The 25,704-nt window shown below is 35.7% G+C and overlaps 1 protein-coding gene across 2 annotated transcripts; it reads left to right on the forward strand.

The window, feature by feature from the left end:
* Positions 1-214: 214 nt before the first annotated feature.
* Positions 215-25,695, forward strand: LOC131692031 (uncharacterized). Of its 2 annotated transcripts, XM_058978861.1 has the most exons (4): positions 215-302; positions 817-1,180; positions 1,248-2,385; positions 25,336-25,695. In XM_058978861.1, the coding sequence occupies exons 3-4, from the start codon at positions 1,267-1,269 to the stop codon at positions 25,537-25,539; spliced, it is 1,323 nt and encodes a 440-aa protein (XP_058834844.1). In that variant the 5' UTR covers positions 215-302; positions 817-1,180; positions 1,248-1,266; the 3' UTR covers positions 25,540-25,695. The 2 variants fall into 2 exon arrangements, with proteins under 2 accessions (XP_058834844.1, XP_058834843.1); XM_058978860.1 differs by having other exon boundaries at positions 817-2,385.
* The last annotated feature ends 9 nt before the right edge of the window (positions 25,696-25,704 follow it).

Below are 25,704 nucleotides of genomic sequence, written 5' to 3' on the forward strand. Positions count from 1 at the left end.
ATTTACCTAATTTTGAGTATACCCCAAACAACTCAAAAGTACCTTCCTCCACGGAAGACCTCGACTGAGTCGAATCTCTCGTTTTGTTTTTGACAACATTAATGAGTGCGAAAGCGACGCACAACTCAAAAGTAAGTTAAAAGAACTTATGCTGCAGGTTGTTTTATTTAACCGTGTTGGGTGACTGGGAAATATCTTCAAAATATCGGCATATATTTACATCTGGCATCGCTGGATGTGATTGCATCAGAATTTGCGAATGACAGATCTTTTTCTTTGTAGTATCAAAATGGCCGCATAAAGTAAAAGGCTGGGACGGGACCTGCGGAAAGAAAAAAAAACGCGTGTCAAATTGATCCAGCACGCAAATGTCAGATTGAACCGGCTGTCGTCAGAGTGATTAATATGGGGAGTATTCCATTTGTAATGAAGTAAATGCTAACTTCTTTTTTTGCAAATATTTCAATAAATTAATTATTAGATCAATAATGATAGTGGAGATGATAGTGCTTTCATTAATTTCGAGATCATCAATTCTTGTGAACTTCTCCCACTTCTCACAAATCGGGATTCACCGAAAAATGGTGAAAAGCCATCTCCGGATTTTTCGCTTTACTACGACCGCAATTTTTGACCTTGCACTTCATGATAATGGATTCACAAAAAAAATTGAAAGTTCAATTCTTGTTTGTTCTTTAAAAAAGTTATATCATTTCTTGAACTTCACCAAGTATTAGTGTGTGTGAATCGAAGAAGTAAGATATAACAAACACAAAGAAAGAATAAGAAAACACGAATCCGCAGGTCCCGTCCCAGGTAAAAGGTATCTGACGAAGTTTAATTTTGATGAAATAATGGATAAGGAGTGTAGAAAATGCAAAAAATTAGCTAAAATTTTTAATAATATCAAGGCCCAGTACAGATTTTGTGAAGTGTTTCGTCAAGGGCCTGTTGCTAGTTATCAGAAGATTGATTTTCGATACCGTCATCGAGTGCAACGTTCGAAAAAATATTTTACGTACAAGGAACAACAGATCAAAGATCGTTCAGGATAAACTGCTCGCAATGACGTATTGAAAGAATGTGATAGATATGTTGATGATTTCATAACGAAATAGTGTTTTTGCTTGCTGGAGCATCTACTTTCCGTGAACATCAAATAGTACGGATAAATTTCCCTGTATAAATATTGCTATTAGAGTAAACTAAAATTACAACTAATAATCAACATTAATAATGCTATCTAGTTGGAATTACAACGCAAACATGGCCGCTGGAGTAGGTTCACAATACGCAATGATGCCGTCGCGAAACAAGAAGTTATTGGTGGTGGATGGAAAATGTGTGGTAAACAAGGCACCATCGAGTAGAAGCTTCAGTACCACAACTTTTGTGGGGAATGTTTTCCAAAAATTGTTTAACATACTCAAACCAACTGAAATTCCGCTTACTGCATTAGAGAAAAACAAACAGTCATTGTCAGCTCCGGATATTTTCGTTGACATGAGCCTCAGTACTCCCGTGTTTGACCCTGGTAAAACTACACTTATAATTCCGGAAGATCAAGAAGCTACCTGTGATCAGATATCTCTTTCGGTTGGAAACTCACCTGTCGATTGGTGTCCCACCGAGAAAATTGAAAAACATACATACTCGTGGAAATACAGAAATACTGCTGCTGCCGGTTTTGAAATGCCCTGTTCGTCGAGTAAATATAAGCGTCCCAAGGCGCAAAAAAGCTTCAATCACCTCAGTAAATCAAAGACGGTTGGCAAAAACCAGAATGAGAAAAATCGTCATGATCTTTTGGCAGACATGTTAGAAGATTATCCGCAAATCCCGAATGAAAATGAGTTTGAATCGGAGGATGAAGGTTTCGAATCTGTTATGAACAAAAGTTGCGAAGTAGATCATAATCTTAATTTGGTATCCTCCCAACCATCAAGTTCAACAGTTCCTTTTAATTTATCGGAAGAGTCCTTTCCGGCTATCGGTTTTCCTGTTTCAGAGAAAACCAAGGTGCAACATTTACTTGGCCAGCACCTAAGGCAGACATCAGAATGTGAAAGTGAAGATAGTTTTGTGATATTTTCTGAAGACGTACGACTATTGACACCTTCTGCAAACCCACGGAGAAGAAACGATATCTGCATGGCGTTGAATAATTTTTTCGCTCCGGTAGCGTCATTGCGACGAGAGAGGAATCTTTCAGAATGTAGTGATGACAGTATCGTTTTTTGCTACGACTCCAACCACGATGATACAGATTGCCAGTTAGAGATAGATTTGGATACGGACGATGATGGATCCGAGGACGAGAGCTACGGTGAAGGAACTGATAAAGCTCGAACCCATCAGCTCGATTCGGGCTTCGAAGAAAAAAAGGTACATACATTCATAATTGATATGTTTATGGTTATGTAGAACAAGAACATTGGGGACCATTTATAAATCACGAAGCGCAAAAATTGCCCAAAATTGACTCTTCTCACTGAATCTGTCCAGCATATGAAAGCTTTGGAAAAAGTACCACACGGTTGTCGCTATATTTTATCCCAAAACCACGTTAAATATCCCATTTCAAAACCCACTCGTCAAACTCGTTCCAAAAATAAATATAATTGAAAGAGGTTTTAAAAAAACATTGATATCCAGCATCTTTCCGACGAGGTCGTTTTGAAAAAAATGTTTAACAGACCGATTTTTGGAGTGAACACGTTTTTATGCAGAACGCATCCAACATTTAAAATTATTTAGTGTAGTTTTGAATAAAATAATCTTTTCAATAGCGCTAAAAAATTTTGCAATCGAACTTTCATTTCTCTGATTACGTTTAATTGACTATAATAAACACTTCGGCAATTGCTACTACGAAGGGTAAGGAAGGGATTTTCATGAAATTGCGCTATGTAGCGGGTGGGGTAATCAACCGATTTTGGACCCCTGGAGGAAGTGAAATTACGTTAACATCAATAATATTTTCTTGCCTATGTTTTTTAATGCAATACATGCACATTAGAGTGGCTCGCGGTTTTATGGAAAAACTTCAAAATGATTTAAACTAGCGGGCACAGCACTTTTTCAGTTCCTTTTGTGGTTCCAAATACCTGTGCAAAATTTGGTAGCGGTTGGTTGCTTCCCGGATTTGCGTATTGCGTTCAAAGTTTGTATGGGATTTTATATGGGGAAATCAATTATTTTTTTTTTACGTTAATAAAGATCGCCTTTTCACTGAATATGAAAAACCAGCTCTATAAAACTATAGTTCAAACCTTAGTTAACAACTTTGTCGAAGATCGTAACTAGCTACGAGTTTTCAAAAAATAGTTATAACGATTTCAAAACTTATGGTGAAATCCAAACGCAGAAATTGATTACTTTTTCCAACACTGCCGGTGCACCACCGACATCGACATTAAAAATTTAAATAAATGAAAATATATTTATCGCAGAGACTTGGTACCTTTGAATGAAATATTCAGCAATGAATTGCTGAATAACATAGACGTAGTCAGAAAATGAAATGCAGAGGAGGGGGGCTTGTGTTCTCCCCAGTCCCTTTTGTTTTGTATAAAACAAAGAATCATTACGTCCTTGTAAATGTCAACGACAGAACTTTCTTAATATTTTGAATCATACTACAATCTTTGTTGTGGGAAATAACATTTACAATATTTAGGATTTACACTTACAAAATTAATTTGTTGTTTTTGCTTGAGGCAAAAACTAACTCAAGCCTGGAAATCGCGTGGGGTTCTAACCTGAAGTATATTTCTGGTTCGCCAACATCACCTCTGCTAGATTTCATCAAAAAACGCTTGTTTGAAGTAACTATCCTGGTTTCGTTCCTAGATTCTCGAACAAAAACGTCATTAGAAACAATTCCGAGACTTCAAGGAATCTAAGAATATGCATTTTTTAAAATTCTGACTCTGAATGGCTAAGAAATAGGGTTTTAAAATATGTAAAACTTATAAACCGTTGTGCCGTTTTCATTTTCTGACTACGTCTATGTTATTCAACAATTCATTCCGAACATTTCATTCAAAGGTACCAAGTCTTTGCGATGATTATATTCTCATTTATTTAAGTTTAAAGTATCGGTGTCGTGGTGTACTGACAGTGTTGGAAGAAATAATGAATTTCTTCATTTGGATTGAACATTAAGTTTTAATGTCGTTAATAACTATTTTCTGAAAACTCGTAGCTAGTTACCGTATTCGACAAAGTTGTTAACCAAGGTTTGAGCTATAGTTTTATAAAGCTGGTTTTTTATGTTGAATGAAACAGCGATCTCTATTCACGTAAACGCAAAATAATTGATTTCCCCATATAAAATCCGTACAAACTTTGAACGTAATGCGCAAACCCGGAAAGCAACCGACCGCTCTCAAACTTTGCACAGGCATTTGGGACCACAAAAGGCACTCAAAAAGTGCTGTGCTGAAAAATGTCATTCGAGCCACTCTAATGCACATGTCTGTTCCAAAATTCCTGGTTTTGAAAAAAACTGTCAATAGATGCTTTATACATAGTCATAAACTTGAAAATGACCTTTCCATCATGATTTTTTCACATTTCGGACCCTTTCATAATAATATAGATAAAACATTACAAAGAAACCTTTTCAAACACGTAACATGCATAATGCCAAATCAGGCAAACTGATCAAATCAATAAAAAATAGTACAATTGTATAGTTAAATCTAATTTGAAAATGTCCGTCGGTTCCTCTTTGCTATCGTTGAAATATGAAACGTTTTCGGTGATATTTTTTTAAAACTGTGGATTCTGTTTAATTTTAAACAATTAGGTCTATTGTATACTATTCCCCCGAAAATCATTCCCCAGAAAGCCATTCCCCAGAATTCCACCCCCCAGAATACCATCCCCCAGAAAATACTATTCCCCAGAAAGTCATTTCCCAGAATGTACCATTCCCCAGAATGCCATACCCCAGAATGCACCATTTCCCAGAAAGTTTTACTTTTTTTTTTATTGATTTGATTTTTTTAAATGTTCTACTCCTTCCCACTTCCATCGAACGACATTCTTCGCTTTCGAATCGGTCACATTTGAAATGATTTGCATTGTGTTGAAACCGGAATTTAGGACATTATTAATTCCGAATTAAAATAAAGAATTTGCTGGCTTTCCACAAAAACCATGCCACAGAAACTAAAATACCGAATTGTTTTCCCCAGAAAGAACTATTCTCAAGAAAACCACGTCCAGAATGAACCAATGCTCAGAAGTTCATTCAACAGATATAACCATTCCCCAGACATTTTGTTTTTGAAGTGGGAAAAAATCTTGATGAAAATCAAAAATCATTTTTCAGAATGTTGGCCATATTGCTCCCCTGGAGGAGTGCACTGCTAGCAGTATTAGACAATAGCAATATTTTTTACTATGCTATATTTCACACTAAGGAGGAAAATTTGGTAAACACCAAAATTTCTCACCAGGGTGAAAATTTGTTGGCAAAACCAGTCTTTGAACTTGAGGGCACAAAACCTTATTTCTTACACAGTTGCGTTTCGGCTTCGCCTCATCAGAAACCGGCACTAACTATTTGTCGGAATAGATTAGCGCCGGCTTGACGCAAATCCCTTAAAACTAAAACACACTTTGTGTTTCAATCGAACGACTGATCAAACGTGATGTCCCGTCCGAGCAGAAGTTCTGTTTATGCCGATGAGACACAGTGAAGCCGAAACTTGTCTTAGCTTAGAAGGCCTATGCGAAAGCACTATGCTATATTTCACCCTAAGGAGGAAAATTTGGTAAACACCAAAATTTCTCACTAGGGTGATAATTGTTTACATTTCTTTTAATAATATAAGCATATAGGACAAATCGCAACATTCAGTACAGGTGTGTTTTTGAGAGCCATTTGGCAAAAACCATAGAAAGCGGTAGCCCCCTTCCTAGGATCCAAGAGATTGAAACAGTGTCATGTAAGTAAGGATATGTGGCGAAACCATACTTTGTACATTACCTAAGGCAAGGAACTGATGCAGTGTTTAGTTGCTGAGGATAAGCCGTTGAAATCGATTTGCATACCCGATTTACTCGAACATGGGAATTGATTCCTTCTTTCAAACATGAACAGTTCTTTAAATCTTTATGCCAAATAACTCTTGCACAAAACTTTTTATCTTTTCGTCTGCCCGATTTATTCAAACATACCTAGGTGTTGATTCCTTCTTTCGAGCTTTCCTTGAATCTATATAAAAATCGAAATGAATACACATTTTGACAAACAGTTTGGTGTGTTTTTAGAATATTTATCCATCTTTAGCATTGGAATGTTTCGTACGTAAAAGTACGATCCACCCGATTGCTCGGTTTACTCAAACATGTGGCACCAAATACACTCGAAAGTAAATGGTACTTATAAATATGTCTTATGTCAAACGATATTATGCCAAATGGCTTTGTGTCAAGCAGGATAATCTTGTTCAGAAGCTAGGACAATTTTTAAAGTGTTATGAATATTCTTTATTTGAATATATTTTCCTTCCTTTGAGTTTCATTTTTTTGAAATATTTGTTTTGGTACACTTTTGAAGTTACGCAATGTTTATTTAGAGTCTTTCGAGATAGTGATTAGTGACTACTACAGACATTTTATATACAGACTAGCGAAGTGTCAAAAAAGTGCAGCCAAACGAGCATGATGGTTTTGAGAGTGGAAGTGCAAGAGGAAGCCCATGCAAAGCTTATGGGAGCTTCCGTGATGCCAGTTTACATTCATGGTTGCTAGTCTTATTATTTTTCTCTCCGCAAGTCTGTTACATAAAGTGTCTGTAGTGACTACGATCGAAGTTTCTTATTTGATGCGTTTCATTGGTCGTCTTCATATGACGGCTATATCAAGGAGACGTTCCTAGTTGACAGTCCCGGTTACAAGAAAAATTCCGCCAGATAATTCATACATGCATTCATAACTCCACGACATTTCCAGTAGGAGCGGTTGGTATTCCGCTTGAAACTGTTAGCTACCCTTTTTGTCAACGTTTCGGCTTCCGGTTTTCGGCTTCTCCTTAATCCAGACCTTTTGCCTATAACCAACATTGTTGAAACGCTCACGCCCACGAACATTTTTTTACTTGTCTATCCCTCGTATACTTGCGCCTTTATCAGTGGCGCCATAGTCGCAATTGCGATAAGTCCAAATAAAAATATATTCAATTTAAAATGACCGCCAACGTTGGCGAGGAATTGTTATCGAGTATTATGTCTTTTACTCTATGGTATAAGTACCAGTTGGCATGCTTGCGAGAGGCCTCTGTTTTCGACGGCACATCCTCCGCAGCTTTACACCGCATCAGTTCGTTGACTTAGGTAACGTGCAAACCTTTGGCATCAGCACAAAAAATGAATAAAAACATAAACTTTTCTGGGAAATGAGGTATTCAAGGGAATGACTTTCTGGTGAATGGGGCATTCTGGATAATGGCTTTCTAGGGAATGGTACAGTCTGGGAAATGTTTTTCTGGGGAATGGTACGTTCTGGGATATGTAATTCTGGGGGATGGCTTTCTGGGAAAAGGCTTTAGGGGGAACGGTATACAACCATTAGGTCGCTTACAGAGTGGCGGCGAGAAATTGAACTGGGGCTGAAACTGACACTGGGATTCGAGATGCGAGAAACCTGCTTGCTGCAAACCAAAGGGATGATGTCAGAGTGAAAGCTGAGCGGATCGACGCCGACTGCCTGCTTTTACTCTGACAGGCTCCATTTGATATGCTGCGAGCGATTGTATACTATTCCCCCGAAAATCATTCCCCAGAAAGCCATTCCCCAGAATTTCACTCCCCAGAATATCATCCCCCAGAATATACTATTCCCCAGAAAGTCATTTCCCAGAATGTACCATTCCCCAGAATTCCATACCCCAGAATGCACCATCTCCCAGGAAGTCATTCCCCAGAAAAATTTAACTTTTTTTTATTGATTTGATCTTTTCAAACGTACTAGCCGTTCCCACTTTCATCGAACGACATTCTTCGATTCGGTCACATTTGAAATGAGGGACCATTCATAAATTACGTAACGCTTTTAAGGGGGGGGGGAGGGGGAACGACAAGTTGTGACAAGTTGCGACATAGGGGGGAGGGGGTGTTAACTAGATCGTTACCTAACATGTTTTCATCGATAAAAAAAATGTTTCTTGGAATTTGTTACGTAACAGGGGAGGGGTGATGGAAAAATTTGTGACAATTTGTTACATAGGGGGAGGGGGTGGGGGTCAATTTTGGGCAATTTTTGCGTTACGTAATTTATGAATGGTCCCTGATTTGCATTGTGTTGAAACCGGAAGTTAGGATGACATTATTTATTCCGAATTAAAATAAAGAATGGCTGACTTTCCCCAGAAACCATTCCACAGAAACTAAAATACCGAAGTGTTTTCCCCAGAAAGAACTATTCTCCAGAAAACCATATCCAGAATGAGGATTGGTTTATAAGTTCATTCCACAGTTATAACCATTTCCCACATTTTTTTTTTGAAGTAGGAATTTTTTTTTAATAAATATCAAAACATTTTTCCATTATGTTGGCTTTGGCCATATTGCTCCCCTCGAAGAGTGCACTGGTAGCAGCATTAGACAATAGCAATATTTTTACTTTTCTTTTAATAATATAAACATACATATAGGACAAAGCGCAAAATTCAGCACAGATGAGTTTTTCAGTGCCATTTGGCAACAACCATAGAAAGCGGTAGCCCCTTTCTTAGGATCCAAAAGAATGAAACAGTGTTATGTAAGTAAGGTTATGTGCGAAACCAAAACTTTGTACATTACCTAAATCAAGGAACTGATGCGTGATGTTAAGCTGGTAAGGATAAGCCATCGAAAGCGGCGGCTCCTCGCAAAAATATCGTTGCCCCAATTCGGCCGGTTCCAACCACTCATTTACAAAATAGTTAACCCTCAGGCCCAGGAACAATTGGTATATCCCCCGTATACATGCGCATATGTCAGTCCCAACCAAAAATTTGTTCAATTCAAAATGACCGCTAACATTGACGAATAATTGTTGTCGAGTATTATGTCTGTAACTCTGTGGTATAAGTACCATTTGGTGTAAGGTATGAAAATACTTTCGAATGTATTTAGTGCAACCTGTTTGAGTAAACCGATGGATCGTACATTTGCGTACGGAACATTCCCAATACAAAAGAAAGATAAATCCTCTAAAAACCCACGAAACCATTTGTTAAAATATGCATTCATTTCGATTTTAATATGGATTGTTATAATATGGAACCAAAGCTCCAAAGAAGGAATCAAAACATATGTTTGAACAAACCGGGCAGACGAAAAGATAACAAGTTTGCGTGCAAGTTACTTGGCGTTCAAATTCAAAGAACTGCTCATGTTTGAAAGAAGGAACCAAGTCCTATGTTCGAGTAAACCGGTTGTGCGGGAGGATAACAGGGGTGGCATTACGCATCTCGATTCGATCAAAATTCTATCGACTCGACCTTGTTTCGCATTATGTATTTCGAACCGAGCTCGAAAGTAAAGTTTCGTTCGAGTTCGCTCGAAGAAGTACTAGATTATCGAGAAGTGTTGGCATTATGGAACCATAACAATCGAACTCGAAAGCGACTCGAGTCGAGCGTATTTGCTCGATAGTTTTATTGCTGTCGACTGTCGTTCGAGATTATGATTTGTGTTTTTATTTCATGTCATTCTTTAAATTGGGTAACAATCGGAATACTTAGAGGATATAAAATTACCAAAAGGTATGAAAAGCTCCCACGTACTTTATATTATATCTATTTTCACCATCAGGAACATACTTTTTTTTTGGAAAAAGTAATATTTAATATTGCTAATAGATTATCCTACACCAAGTAATAATAAAAAAGTGTTAAAACACATCGATGGAGCAAAGTGAAGACACCTAGACTTGTCTAATCGCTATTTGATAGATGTATAGAATCACAATCATTCTTGATTTCAAAGTGGTGATTTAAACAATTTTATATTTTAGTTGGTTCATTTGTTACCGACTATACCTCAATTGTTTTCAATATCACAATATAGCCTTGAATTCAATGTCATAATGTACGTTTTATACACCAACAGAATTAGGTGTTATATCGTCATTTGTATTAAATGCATGAAAATACAGAATATTATCTTATATAGCAAAGAACTTTGAATCAAATTGAAATACTAACAAATTTGAATGCATCAACCGATTAAAAATTATACCATCTACAATTTCTAGAAACACTTCATTTTTATTTTGTTCTCCCTATCTCTAGTTGTGCGCTATAACAAAATAATTAACAAGTACACGGAAAACCCCGCAAACACGAAAACAAATTATTGTCTCGACTATTTAAACTAAAAATGGCTATTTAACGAACTAGTTTTTAAATTTTTGCTTCATCAATTGCTAAAAAAAATGTTGCTTTTGGAAGCTATTAGTTTCCTGAAGAAAAAAAACCTGAAAACGAAAATTTTAATGCAAAATTAGCCATTTTTAGTGAAAAGGGAATCGCTATGAATATTTTCGAAAAGATTTGATGAAAGCGATTTCTGTAGATAATACATTCCATCGTGCGACTGAGGTCCGAATAAGAGACACTACCAGCTAGGCATTACGATGTTTCGGTGCTTCAACCTAAACAGCGAGATATATTAAAATTTTGTGGTAAGAAGTTCAAGAATACAGTTATATCAAACGAAAATAATGCCCAAGCATTGAAAAAAGACGGTGAGGGTGAGTGACCTGAGCAAATTATGAACATGTTTGGGTCAATTTATTTACCACTATCACTATTTTTATTCTGTGAATTTGACGCTCATCGAAAAAAAAAAAACAAAACAAACTGAAATTTTGTTCACACTGAAAAAAATTCTTAGGTGGAATTAAAATTATCATACGATGAACAAAATAATTATTAGTTTTCTGCAACGAAGCATTTTCGTGCATTGTAAATAGTTAGTTTCGTCTAATTCACGAATTGAAAAAATGGCATCTTGATGAACGAAAAGTTGAGTAGTTTTACATATTTAATGTACGGGTTATTCCACGTCAAATTTACAACCACAATTTTAATTCCTACCAAAACAATTTCTTGCACTCTTAGCACAAAATAATTGACATCTATTCTTTGTTTTGGCTGAATGCGATAGAAATTGCAGATGGTATAATTTTTAATCGGTTGATGCATTCAAATTTGTTAGTATTTCAATTTGATTCAAAGTTCTTTGCTATATAAGATAATATTCTGTATTTTCATGCATTTAATACAAATGACGATATAATACCTAATTCTGTTGGTGTATAAAACGTACATTATGACATTGAATTCAAGGCTATATTGTGATATTGAAAACAATTGAGGTATAGTCGGTAACAAATGAACCAACTAAAATATAAAATTGTTTAAATCACCACTTTGAAATCAAGAATGATTGTGATTTTATACATCTATCAAATAGCGATTAGACAAGTCTAGGTGTCTTCACTTTGCTCCATCGATGTGTTTTAACACTTTTTTATTATTACTTGGTGTAGGATAATCTATTAGCAGTATTTAATATTACTTTTTCCAAAAAAAAGTATGTTCCTGATGGTGAAAATAGATATAATATAAAGTACGTGGGAGCTTTTCATACCTTTTGGTAATTTTATATCCTCTAAGTATTCCGTTTGTTACCCAATTTAAAGAATGACATGAAATAAAAACACAAATCATAATCTCGAATGACAGTCGACAGCAATAAAACTATCGAGCAAATACGTTCGACACGAGTCGCTTTCGAGTTCGATTGTTATGGTTCCATAATGCCAACACTTCTCGATAATCTAGTACTTCTTCGAGTGAACTCGAACGAAACTTTACTTTCGAGCTCGGTTCGAAATACATAATGCGAAACAAGGTCGAGTCGATAGAATTTTGATCGAATCGAGATGCGTAATGCCACCCCTGTTATCCTCCCGCACAACCGGTTTACTCGAACATAGGACTTGGTTCCTTCTTTCAAACATGAGCAGTTCTTTGAATTTGAACGCCTAGTAACTTGCACGCAAACTTGTTATCTTTTCGTCTGCCCGGTTTGTTCAAACATATGTTAATTCCTTCTTTGGAGCTTTGGTTCCATATTATAACAATCCATATTAAAATCGAAATGAATGCATATTTTGACAAATGGTTTCGTGGGTTTTTAGAGGATGTATCTTTCTTTTGTATTGGGAATGTTCCGTACGCAAATGTACGATCCATCGGTTTACTCAAACAGGTTGCACTAAATACATTCGAAAGTATTTTCATACCTTACACCAAATGGTACTTATACCACAGAGTTACAGACATAATACTCGACAACAATTATTCGTCAATGTTAGCGGTCATTTTGAATTGAACAAATTTTTGGTTGGGACTGACATATGCGCATGTATACGGGGGATATACCAATTGTTCCTGGGCCTGAGGTTTAACTATTTTGTAAATGAGTGGTTGGAACCGGCCGAATTGGGGCAACGATATTTTTGCGAGGAGCCGCCGCTTTCGATGGCTTATCCTTACCAGCTTAACATCACGCATCAGTTCCTTGATTTAGGTAATGTACAAAGTTTTGGTTTCGCACATAACCTTACTTACATAACACTGTTTCATTCTTTTGGATCCTAAGAAAGGGGCTACCGCTTTCTATGGTTGTTGCCAAATGGCACTGAAAAACTCATCTGTGCTGAATTTTGCGCTTTGTCCTATATGTATGTTTATATTATTAAAAGAAAAGTAAAAATATTGCTATTGTCTAATGCTGCTACCAGTGCACTCTTCGAGGGGAGCAATATGGCCAAAGCCAACATAATGGAAAAATGTTTTGATATTTATTAAAAAAAATCCTACTTCAAAAAAAAAAAATATGTGGGAAATGGTTATAACTGTGGAATGAACTTATAAACCAATCCTCATTCTGGATATGGTTTTCTGGAGAATAGTTCTTTCTGGGGAAAACACTTTGGTATTTTAGTTTCTGTGGAATGGTTTCTGGGGAAAGTCAGCCATTCTTTATTTTAATTCGGAATACATAATGTCATCCTAACTTCCTATATATATATATATATATATATATATATATATATATATATATAGGATTATAGGTTATTTCTGACGTGTTATTTTCTTTTGGCAAAGTTATGTTCTAGGGTAGATATTCACGATGCTACCCCAATCTTAATCCCTGGATGATTCGTTCAAAAGTTTTGGTTAAAATCAAATCGTGTTTCATGGCCGGAGACACTCTTACTGGCGTATAGTGACAGATATTGCCCGGCTTACTCAATTAACCTTACCTTCAGTTTACGGGGCACTCTATAGCAGTTCCAGTTCCAGCTCCACAGGGATGTGGTGAACATCAGTTAAGCTTCAAAATAACGGGAATCTTTCCCGTTTCAGTCTCGTTTCAATTTTAAATTGCTCAACGTATATTATTGTATAACAAAAAAATACTAAAAATAATTCTGTTACGATTCGATCCCAAGTCCTTTAGATCAGATGTTTCGGATGATACCATCTGGACTATATTTCCGCTTTACACCAATGATATAACTTCACTTGATTGAAGGTTCAACTCGCCATGTAGCAAGAGACAGCACTATTTTCATAACTAGCTATGAACTGCCTTTAGAAGAAGTTGTTCTACTTGACTGAATCTATAGAATGTAGCATACAATATATTTTTGCAAAATTTGACAAAAGGTGAGCATTTATCTTTTTTTTGCATTGAAAATGTTTCGTACGTAAGCGTACGATCCGCCCGATTGCTCGGTTTACTCAAACATGAGGCACTAAATACTTTCGAAAGTATTTTCATAATTTACGCCAAATGGTATTTATAGCACAGGCTTGTTATGCCAAACGGCCAACTAGCATACAATGTCTCATGTCAAACGATATTATACCAAATGGCTTTATGTCAGTCTTGTTAAAAAACTGAGACAATTTTTAAAGTGTTGTATTGCACTGTTGGTACTGATTATTTTTCATAAGGATATTTTATTAAAAATAGTTACCCTTCTTTTAAACATGAGTTCTCGACAAACATATGATTACGGCCTAAAAGCCAACTGTCGTAATCCACTTTGAATGGAAATTCCGGACAAACCGTTACATGCCAATCACAGATGTTGGTAGTAAACGAAAGAGAAAAGTTTTCTCTTTCATAAACTGTTGTGAACTGTGTTCAGCTAGTAACGGTTTGTCCGGAATTTCCATTAAAAGTGGATTTTGACAGTTGGCTTTTAGGCCGTAATCATATGTTTGTCGAGAGTTTTCTTTTGAGTTTCTTTTGTATTGATCAACTTGTAAAAGAAAAGCATCTAGTTTTATTCGACCAAATTTTGATCGAAGTCCACTTTATGGTACACAAATACTTCATGAAACTGTTTCAAACGTTTTCTATTCCATTTCATTGCTTCACACGTTTCGTCACTCAAAAGAACGCTCAAAACCGAAGAACTACTCAGTCATACTCTCTTCGAGAACTAGCGAAAACAAAATCCGAATTTATATTATACGCACTACAATGCCCTAATATTAGTATATTATCAAATAACTCAATCGAAAGAATGATAATAAACCAATTATCAAAAGGAGACTTCCCAGCAGAATTTTTTTATTTAGATTCTATTGGTTTTAACCTTACGGTCATTCGCCTCTTTTTCGGGTTAAAAAAATTTACCAACTTCGCTATGCACTCCCATTTAAGTGCCTATAATCTAAATGAAATGATTGTTACGAGCTTAAAAAAACAGAATTTTCGGCCAAATAATCCTCTAGAGTCCTAATCCTAAAGTTTTGGTACCTTCTGGTAAGAAATTTTTGGGTTTTGGTTCTGGGAAATATTTTTATTGGATTTGGTAGTTTGTTTTTAGAGATTTGATACTATTCGGTCGTCCCCGAACGGAAAGAAAGAATGAACAAGCGCCTTTTTTATGCAGGCTAAAGCTAAATAAATTTTTATTAAATTTCATCTTTCGCATTTAATTTTTCTCCCTTACTTTCAAATTTTCCTCCCTCGCTAACTATTCTTCCGACCAGCTTTCCAACTATCCTTCTTTCCTCTTTCCTACTTCTGCTGTCCTAAGTAAGGTAAGTATTATCATGTTTAAGGTAAGTATTTATAAATCATAATTTAAATTTCTTTCTTTTTCAGGTTACTCACGGTAACCGGTAACGGTGATATGCTGCAAGCAGGTTTCTCGTATCTCGCACTCTAATATCAGTACCAGCCCCAGCCCAGCTTCTCGCAGCCACTCTGTAAGCACCCTAAGGGAGAAACCTGCTCGCAGCGGTTGTATACCATTACCCAGAAAGCCATTTCCCAGAAAGCCATTCCCCAAAATTCCCTTCCCCAGAATGTACCATTCTCCAGAAAGATATTTCCCAGAATGTACCAATCCCTAGAAAATATGTTACTATGTTTTAATTGCCGCAAGGTTCTACTGTATCGATTTTGTTGGCTATTTTCGGCAAATTTGAGACTAAGAGAAACGAAAGCAATGAAATTGAAAGACGGATAGGTATTCTAGAGCGAATCAGTTATAAACTTAGAACGGAAAACTAGAACTAGGCAGGCTCATATGGGCATGATCGAAAGGAAATGTGAAGAATTCTTTGCCTTATGCAGAGTAGGAGTTGGGCGTTGCACCCAAGTCTACCGCATGGTCTATGGTAGAACATAACTCATCATCATGCGTCGGTGCGTATATATATATATATATATATATATATATATATATATATATATATATATATATATATATATATATATATATATATATATATATATATATATATATATATATATATATATATATATATATATATATATATATATATATATATATATATATATATATATATATATATATATATATATATATATATATATATATATATATATATATATATATATATATATATTATATATATATATATATATATATATATATATATATATATATATATATATATATATATATATATATATATATATATATATATATATATATATATATATATATATATATATATATATATATATATATATATATATATATATATATATATATATATATATATATATATATATATATATATATATTATATATATATATATATATATATATATATATATATATATATATATATATATATATATATATATATATATATATATATATATATATATATATATATTATATATATATATATATATATATATATATATATATATATATATATATATATATATATATATATATATATATATATATATATATATATATATATATATATATATATATATATATATATATATATATGCCATTCAGGATAAACGCTATATGTGGAGTAAAATTACGTGATTTACGAAATTCAACGTCATGTAAAATTAAAATCAAACGTAAAACTCAGTCATTTTTGATGCTCGTATATGTCATGGTCAGGAGACGTAAATTTACACGATTTTTTCTAGGTGTGTAGGTATGCGCATTCCTTTGGCTTAACAACAAATAATGAATAAACATTAACTTTTCTAGGGAATGGGGCATTCTGGGGAAAGACATTCTGGGGAATGGAGCATTCTGGATAATGGTTTTCTAGGGATTGGTACATTCTGGGAAATATCTTTCTGGAGAATGGTACATTCTGGGGAAGGGAATTTTGGGGAATGGCTTTCTGGGAAATGGCTTTCTGGGGAATGGTATACAACCGCTGCGAGCAGGTTTCTCCCTTAGGGTGCTTACAGAGTGGCTGCGAGAAGCTGGGCTGGGGCTGGTACTGATATTAGAGTGCGAGATACGAGAAACCTGCTTGCAGCATATCACCGTTACCGGTTACCGTGAGTAACCTGAAAAAGAAAGAAATTTAAATTATGATTTATAAATACTTACCTTAAACATGATAATACTTACCTTACTTAGGACAGCAGAAGTAGGAAAGAGGAAAGAAGGATAGTTGGAAAGCTGGTCGGAAGAATAGTTAGCGAGGGAGGAAAATTTGAAAGTAAGAGAGAAAAATTAAATGCGAAAGATGAAATTTAATAAAAATTTATTTAGCTTTAGCCTGCATAAAAAAGGCGCTTGTTCATTCTTTCTTTCCGTTCGGGGACGACCGAATAGTATCAAATCTCTAAAAACAAACTACCAAATCCAATAAAAATATTTCCCAGAACCAAAACCCAAAAATTTCTTACCAGAAGGTACCAAAACTTTAGGATTAGGACTCTAGAGGATTATTTGGCCGAAAATTCTGTTTTTTTAAGCTCGTAACAATCATTTCATTTAGATTATAGGCACTTAAATGGGAGTGCATAGCGAAGTTGGTAAATTTTTTTAACCCGAAAAAGAGGCGAATGACCGTAAGGTTAAAACCAATAGAATCTAAATAAAAAAATTCTGCTGGGAAGTCTCCTTTTGATAATTGGTTTATTATCATTCTTTCGATTGAGTTATTTGATAATATACTAATATTAGGGCATTGTAGTGCGTATAATATAAATTCGGATTTTGTTTTCGCTAGTTCTCGAAGAGAGTATGACTGAGTAGTTCTTCGGTTTTGAGCGTTCTTTTGAGTGACGAAACGTGTGAAGCAATGAAATGGAATAGAAAACGTTTGAAACAGTTTCATGAAGTATTTGTGTACCATAAAGTGGACTTCGATCAAAATTTGGTCGAATAAAACTAGATGCTTTTCTTTTACAAGTTGATCAATACAAAAGAAACTCAAAAGAAAACTCTCGACAAACATATGATTACGGCCTAAAAGCCAACTGTCAAAATCCACTTTTAATGGAAATTCCGGACAAACCGTTACTAGCTGAACACAGTTCACAACAGTTTATGAAAGAGAAAACTTTTCTCTTTCGTTTACTACCAACATCTGTGATTGGCATGTAACGGTTTGTCCGGAATTTCCATTCAAAGTGGATTATGACAGTTGGCTTTTAGGCCGTAATCATATGTTTGTCGAGAACTCATGTTTAAAAGAAGGGTAACTATTTTTAATAAAATATCCTTATGAAAAATAATCAGTACCAACAGTGCAATACAACACTTTAAAAATTGTCTCAGTTTTTTAACAAGACTGACATAAAGCCATTTGGTATAATATCGTTTGACATGAGACATTGTATGCTAGTTGGCCGTTTGGCATAACAAGCCTGTGCTATAAATACCATTTGGCGTAAATTATGAAAATACTTTCGAAAGTATTTAGTGCCTCATGTTTGAGTAAACCGAGCAATCGGGCGGATCGTACGCTTACGTACGAAACATTTTCAATGCAAAAAAAAGATAAATGCTCACCTTTTGTCAAATTTTGCAAAAATATATTGTATGCTACATTCTATAGATTCAGTCAAGTGGAACAACTTCTTCTAAAGGCAGTTCATAGCTAGTTATGAAAATAGTGCTGTCTCTTGCTACATGGCGAGTTGAACCTTCAATCAAGTGAACCTTGACGTATTTGTTGTGATCACCAGTTATATCATTGGTGTAAAGCGGAAATATAGTCCAGATGGTATCATCCGAAACATGTGATCTAAAGGACTTGGGATCGAATCGTAACAGAATTATTTTTAGTATTTTTTTGTTATACAATAATATACGTTGAGCAATTTAAAATTGAAACGAGACTGAAACGGGAAAGATTCCCGTTATTTTGAAGCTTAACTGATGTTCACCACATCCCTGTGGAGCTGGAACTGGAACTGCTATAGAGTGCCCCGTAAACTGAAGGTAAGGTTAATTTTTTTTGATGATGATGGTCCCACCTCATACCCCCACAAAGGTGTGAGCTGAACGATTTATCTAAAAGATAATTAATATTTTGATCCATAACAAAACCAGTTAACAAAAAGAAACGGACTGGTTTAATTTGCAGACATAGCTTTCCTTCAAAAGAACGTAACCAGATACATTTCGAATATTCCGCCAACAACCAGGGTCCATCAAGAAAATTTCCATTCCGGGAAGATACTTGATAGAATCGGGAATTGAACCCAATAGCTTCCATTTCCGATAATTCTCTGTAAGACTCCTCCCGCCTGACCAAGACATCGGTACTACCACCTGCTAAGGTGTGCAGTGACGAGCCTAGTGGCAGTGCAGAGTCCGGTCGAGTTATATCATCCACATCAGACCCCTTTATTGAAAGGTTCCTACCATTAACCCAAGGCAATCAAGGGATACTCCTATCCGAGAACATCCTTGATTGATCAGGAATTAAACCCGATATCTAGTAGTTATCAGAAGGAGTCATCAAGCCCCATACTCAACGAGCTAACTCCGTTATTACCACTATCGCAGCAATAACCGAACTTAACTCTATTGTCGAGCAAAGTCAACACAACTCCATCATCAAATCAGACCCTGATCACAACAAAAGTCTAAAAGCTTCGATTCAACCCGATGAGCTTTTAGTGCTGGTCACCATGTTTGATTTCAAGTTAGTCTCTATCTGCTTAGCGCGCGCGTGGCTCAGACTTTTGTAGACATCTCATTATTTTTTAATAACTTTAATAAACAAGTAACAAAAATCCATCATCATCATAGCGAATATAATAACTTAGTGTGACTAAATGCAAATAATAGAAGAGAAAAAAAATACAATCTTCGTGGTATTACATAGTTATTCAAATAACTCCAAAATATAAAAATTCAAAAAATCTGTCTACAAAGCAGATTTTACGTGTGAAATACACAGTGTTTTGAACTCCGCTAATGTTGCTGCACGTTTAATATGCCTAGGCATCGAATTGAAAAAAACTTATTCCTTTGTACAACAAGGAGTTCTGTGATCTACTAAATAAAAAGTTTGGTGTTCTTGGATCCGACGCGTTTCTAGTGTTGTACCTATGCACATCACTTCCTCTTTCAATTCGATCACACAAATATCGAGGCAGCATTCCATTAATAATTTTAAAAATGAACACCATTGTTAAGTAATAAATTCTTTGCTTCACAGAGAGCCATTGTAATGCGCTTAGCATGAAACTAGAGGAAGTGTATCTGTTACATTTTAAAATTAATCGCATGATTCTATTTTGTAATCGCTGTAACCTCAATATTTGTGTTTGATTGGCAAGAAACAAAATGGATGGGCAGAAGTCAATGTGTGGTGAAACAATAGATTTATATAATAAAATTTTACTACTAATTGTTAAATCATTTTTCAGACGACACAATATACCATACTTTTTAGCAATCTTTTTGATGACATTGTCGATGTGAGACTTAAAGGTTAACTTGTCATCAATGATTATTCCAAGATATTTTAATTCACTAACGCGATCAATAGTCTCACCATTTATTTCAACGTTAACGTCAGGCCTAGTATTAGCCGAAGAGATGATCATATATTTAGTTTTAGCAACATTTAACTTTAATTGTTTAAAATTTAACCAACGAGCAAGGGAATACAAATCTTCGTTCAAATGCGCCACGGCTTCATCTATATCCTTAGCTGCAATGAACAGAACAGTGTCGTCAGCAAACAAATTTAAGTCACAAAATCGTAAAACTCGCCTCATGTCATTTATATACATAATAAATAAAATAGGACCTAAGACACTACCTTGCGGCACTCCAAGAGGATTGCCGAGAGGACTAGATACAAAATCGTTGAAACTAGTTTTCTGAGTTCTATCACATAAATAGTTTTCAAACCACTTATGTGCTATCCCTCCGATACCAAATCGCTCTAAAGTTTTCAAAAGTAATGGTCTCGAAATTGTCTCAAAAGCGCGTTTCAGATCCAAAAATACAGCAAAAATAGTCTCTTTAACTTCGATTTTCTCTTTCCATTTTGCTAACACTAGATTCAAAGCGGTTTCGCAAGAGTGTCCCTCTCGGTATCCCGATTGCTCCGGAATTAGCAAATTATTATTATTCAAATATCTCATCAGCTGGCCCTTAACAACAAGTTCTAAAATTTTCTCTAATGTATGCAACATGTTAATGGGGCGGTACTCTTCGGCTTTATCCGTCCCAGTAACTTTGGGAATAGGAATCACAAGTGATTCCTTCCAAACTGTCGGCACGTGCCCCGTTTGTAGCGATTCATTTACAAGGTCCAGCAGATCGTGTCCGATGACATGAAAGCAATCCTGTATCACTTTTGCATTGACATTATCGATACCAGCCGATTTTCCCAAAGAAAAACAAATATCTTTCAATTGTTCAAAAGTGATTGGGTGAAATCCATCAAATCTACAGTTAATATTAATCGGCTGTGTTATTTCCGCAGGTTCACTGACCAGCTCAATACTTTGATTGATCAGTTGCACACTGTTAACGAAATAACTGTTCAATTTTTCAGCTATTATTTGCTCAGATTGTTCTTCTACCCCGTTAAAAGTTATGGACTGCGAGGAACTAGGTTTAGGTTTAATTAAATTCTTTAGGATTTTCCATAACTCTTTGCTGTTGTTTTGATGTTGATCGATCTTCCTTTGAATGTACTCACATTTGGTCTTTTTCAAAGCTCGTGAATAAATATTTCGCGCGTGTGTGTACCCATTCCAAAGACGTTCACTATTAGTTCTGCAAAATTTCTTGTACTTTTTATCCCTTTTACGTTTCAGGCGCAAAAGATCTAAAGAGTACCAGCTGTTCGAGTTATTTAAATTAATATACTTTTGAGAAACTAAACTATTTGTACACTCTTTTAACACATTAGTTAGAACAGCTGCCTTGTTATCCAAATTTCCATTCAATTCCGTAAAATCCAGGCTTCTCGAAACCAGTTGAGACATGGCTTGTTTCGAATATCTTTTCCAGCACTTAATTTTAACTTTATCCTCCTCACGGTTTGGTTCACTCTCCAGCAAAATTGAAATTGTCTCATGATCTGAAATTTTACAATCGGCCTCTACATACGAATGAACCCCATCAAAATTGGAATACACGTGATCTATCAATGTTCTACTGTGTCTGGAAATTCTTGTAAACTCACTAACCGTTTGCTTGAAATTGAAAAACTCAGCCAACTGCTTCAACTGATTCGAATTTTGATCGTTGAGCCAATCAATATTGAAATCGCCCGAAATTACATTAAGTTTGCTTAAATCAACGAAATTCTCCCACCAGTTTTCTAAAATTTCTAAAAATCGTCGATCGCTAGAACTAGGAGAATGGTATACTACTGCAAAGTTTCCCATCTGCATGCCTCTTTCAACTGATATACCCAAGAACCAATTATTATCAACTGCTTCGTTTAACCGAACGTTGAATTTAATCGATTCTTTGGCGTAAATAGCAACTCCACCGGTATGTCTGGAATGAGATAGGCAAAAAGCAACTTTATAACCCGGAATGCTATACTGATCAAATGCATCAGCATTAACAATATGTGTTTCTGATAGAAAAACCAACAATGGACGTTTGTTTTCTACAAGATGTCGCATTGCAACAAAGTTTGTAGACAACCCAGCTATATTTAAACATAATATTTCAGACAGCCTCCCGTTTGTTAGTTGCTATTCACTCAACAAAACGTTGCTTTTTTTCGATTCTAGCAGTCTCCGATATACTGAACACTGCTTACTAAATGCCGCATGGTTTACGTCCAAATTCATTTTGCGTTCACTATTCTTTTTTATACAATTTACACATTTAAAATCAGTTGACGAGCATTCAGATGTTCTATGTGCTCCATTACATCTGGAGCATGTTTCTTTATTAACGCATCCCGTACTCTTATGACCAAATTCTCCACAGTTGAAGCAGCGCAGCACGTTAAAGGCCTCTAAAACAGAACACCTATCCCAACCAATGTTCACCGTACGGGCTGACATCAGGCCGCTATAAGTGTTCTTATCAACTTCAATTATAACATTGTATTTGTTATACTTGAAGCGTGGATTTTCAAAATTGGCAACAACTTTAACATAATCGACCTGAATGCCCTCATTCTGATTCTTTAATAAGTCAACGAAAACTTCCTCAGAGTATCGATCACTCATCCCCATTATTTTCAACTTCGGTTTACCGGGTATCGGTATAACAGCATTATACTTTTCACCCAGATTGCTTACAATGTTTTCTTTCACCGATTCAATATTATCCCGAGTTGCACACTCCACAATAATCGAGCCATCTTTACCGTTTTTAAAGTTGCTAATTTTGTGCACCTTTGGATCTAATTTATTTTTTAATTCATTCCTCGTGTCGTCACTCGATTGCAACGGCTCGACTGGTTTAATCACAATGACCGGGCGAGCCTTACGTTTCGTTTGACTTCTAGTTCTAATTTTATTCGTCCCAGTAGCTCCCGACAAAACATTCGCGTAAGTAATTCTACTATTTTTATCAAAAACCTCGTCATTATTTCCATCATCGTCTATTTCAATTAACATTGGTTCATCTTCTTTATTCGTCAAAATTTTTCGTTTTCTACTGGGATTCCCGTCAGATTCAGAATGAACCTTCCTATTACTAAAATTCCTCTTTCTGTTCATTCCAACTAATTCAATTTCACGCTTAACATTTTCATTTAAACAACTTTTCAAATCTTCCAACTTTTTGGCAACACTGTTTTCCAAGCTAGCCAATTTACTCTCGAGAGAGTTGTTGAAAGACCTGATCAGTTTTTCTATTCCGTTTTCTACTGCGATGTTTATCTGTGCATCGATGTTTTTTCGGGCATCAGTGAGAGACTCAAAAATGGAAGCGAATTGTTCCATCTTCTTACTCAACTCAATGGATATCGAACTAACATCCTGCACACCAGAAGACTGATCTGATAAACACTTCGCACACTTGTAGCAAAGACTTGCATTATCTGCCACCCAATTTACCATGGCCTTTGTTAGCCCGGAACATTTTTGATGATATTTATCACCGCAAAAAAGACATACAACCAGGCCTTCGGCGAGACTGACCGTGCTCGTACACTTTGCACACAGGCCGCTCATTATAGGCAAATTAAACTACAGCTAGAGAAGCGGGACAATACCAAAGAACAATATAACACTGCGTCTTCCACTGCGGGCAAGCTTATAAAGCCAGCCGCAGCGAAATGAAATCTGAAAATCACAGAACAATAATAGTCTGTATGACTACACACTATACTTATCTGAATGATATTTCGATTAGCAATAGGCGCCCACAAAGTTTTCAACGAAAAGTAAAGTATTTCACACGATTTAACCGATTGATGTTTACGCACTCTTTCACACAAGTTACCATATTCACTTTCACAAAAGCAAGCCGGGCAATATCTGTCACTATACGCCAGTAAGAGTGTCTCCGGCCATGAAACACGATTTGATTTTAACCAAAACTTTTGAACGAATCATCCAGGGATTAAGATTGGGGTAGCATCGTGAATATCTACCCTAGAACATAACTTTGCCAAAAGAAAATAACATGTCAGAAATAACGGTTATGATCTCCCTTATTATTTTATTTGAAACTAACAATTCTACATAATAACGTTCCCGCTTTACATGCAGCAAAAAAATTAAAAGAAATTAAGAACCGAAACTCATGTCCTTCAGATTGTTTATTTATGACGCTCGCATCTGAACTATAAAACCGCCTATGTTGATCGCTGCCTAATTCGGCTTATGACTAGCATATCACGGTTAACTTGATTGAGGTATCAGCCAGAGTATCCAGATAAATTCAATTTTCACCAACGATGTAAACACATAAGTATTGCATAAAGAATAACTTTTGAACCAGAAGTCGCTCCTATTACACTCTTCGGGGAAGTTGTTCACGGTACTCGTATCTACCGAAATTAGCATAGCAAATATTTTTGGAATACATAGGAGCGTGTCTACGAAATATTAAATAATGTGGATCGTTTAACCGTGTTAAATCACATACAAACCTTAAAACATTTGTGCTTTCATGGTTTTCATGGTTGAATGAGATCATATAGCGAGTAGTTTTGGATCGGCTCTACTGAATTCTAAAATTTGTGCCACCCTAATGTAGTCCGCATGGACCAGCTCAGCCATTACCCAAACTATCCACCTGACCCGTACCAGGACTGACCTAACTATAACTGTTCTACCTGGCTCCGAAGAAAAAAAAAAGCGACGTCACTGAAATCGATAAAGTTCATGTTATTCTTATATTTAGATATAACATTCGAGAAAAATAAAGTCGTTCTTTTTATTAATGTAAAACATTGTGCCTGTTTAGTTCGGTTTCTTCTTGGCATATCCTAAACCTCATTATCTTACCATACAATTGTCCCGTGAGCTGAAAATTGTTTGCAAAGTTTATCTAAATAAGATTGATTCTATTAACTAATGTCATCTTCTGAATTTACAGGTGCGTTTCAACTTAAATCCGGAGGTTCATGAAATTCGTGCTTGGGAGTTTGCTTACCGCCATGCGCGTAAAGGTGAATGGGAAATGGCAGCAAGAGATCGTGAACGGTTCAGAAAACGAATCGAAGAGACAGAGCATATTTTGAAACCTGTGCTTGAGTGTAGTTTGCGAGATCGAGTGTATCATGAACGATTTTCTAGTTAGTGGCAGTGTAGAGTGTAGAAAAACCAAAATCAGATGAACATACGCCCTATCTAAGGTGTTCGTTGTTGAGTGTTCGGGTTCGAGGATTTTCAGATATCGGGAAGTCAGGAGATAGATAATACAAATGAAGCATAATAAAATAAAGTCAAAACCACACATGAATAC

Source organism: Topomyia yanbarensis, chromosome 3, assembly GCF_030247195.1.
Source record: "Topomyia yanbarensis strain Yona2022 chromosome 3, ASM3024719v1, whole genome shotgun sequence".
In the NCBI taxonomy this organism is placed as follows: domain Eukaryota; kingdom Metazoa; phylum Arthropoda; class Insecta; order Diptera; family Culicidae; genus Topomyia; species Topomyia yanbarensis.

Excerpts from the sequence above, each read along its gene's own strand:
- LOC131692031 (XM_058978860.1), top strand. The coding sequence starts at position 1,237 with ATGCTATCTAGTTGGAATTACAACGCAAACATGGCCGCTGGAGTAGGT. Across the intron at positions 2,386-25,335 it reads CGGGCTTCGAAGAAAAAAAG|GTGCGTTTCAACTTAAATCC; the intron begins GTACATACATTC and ends CTGAATTTACAG.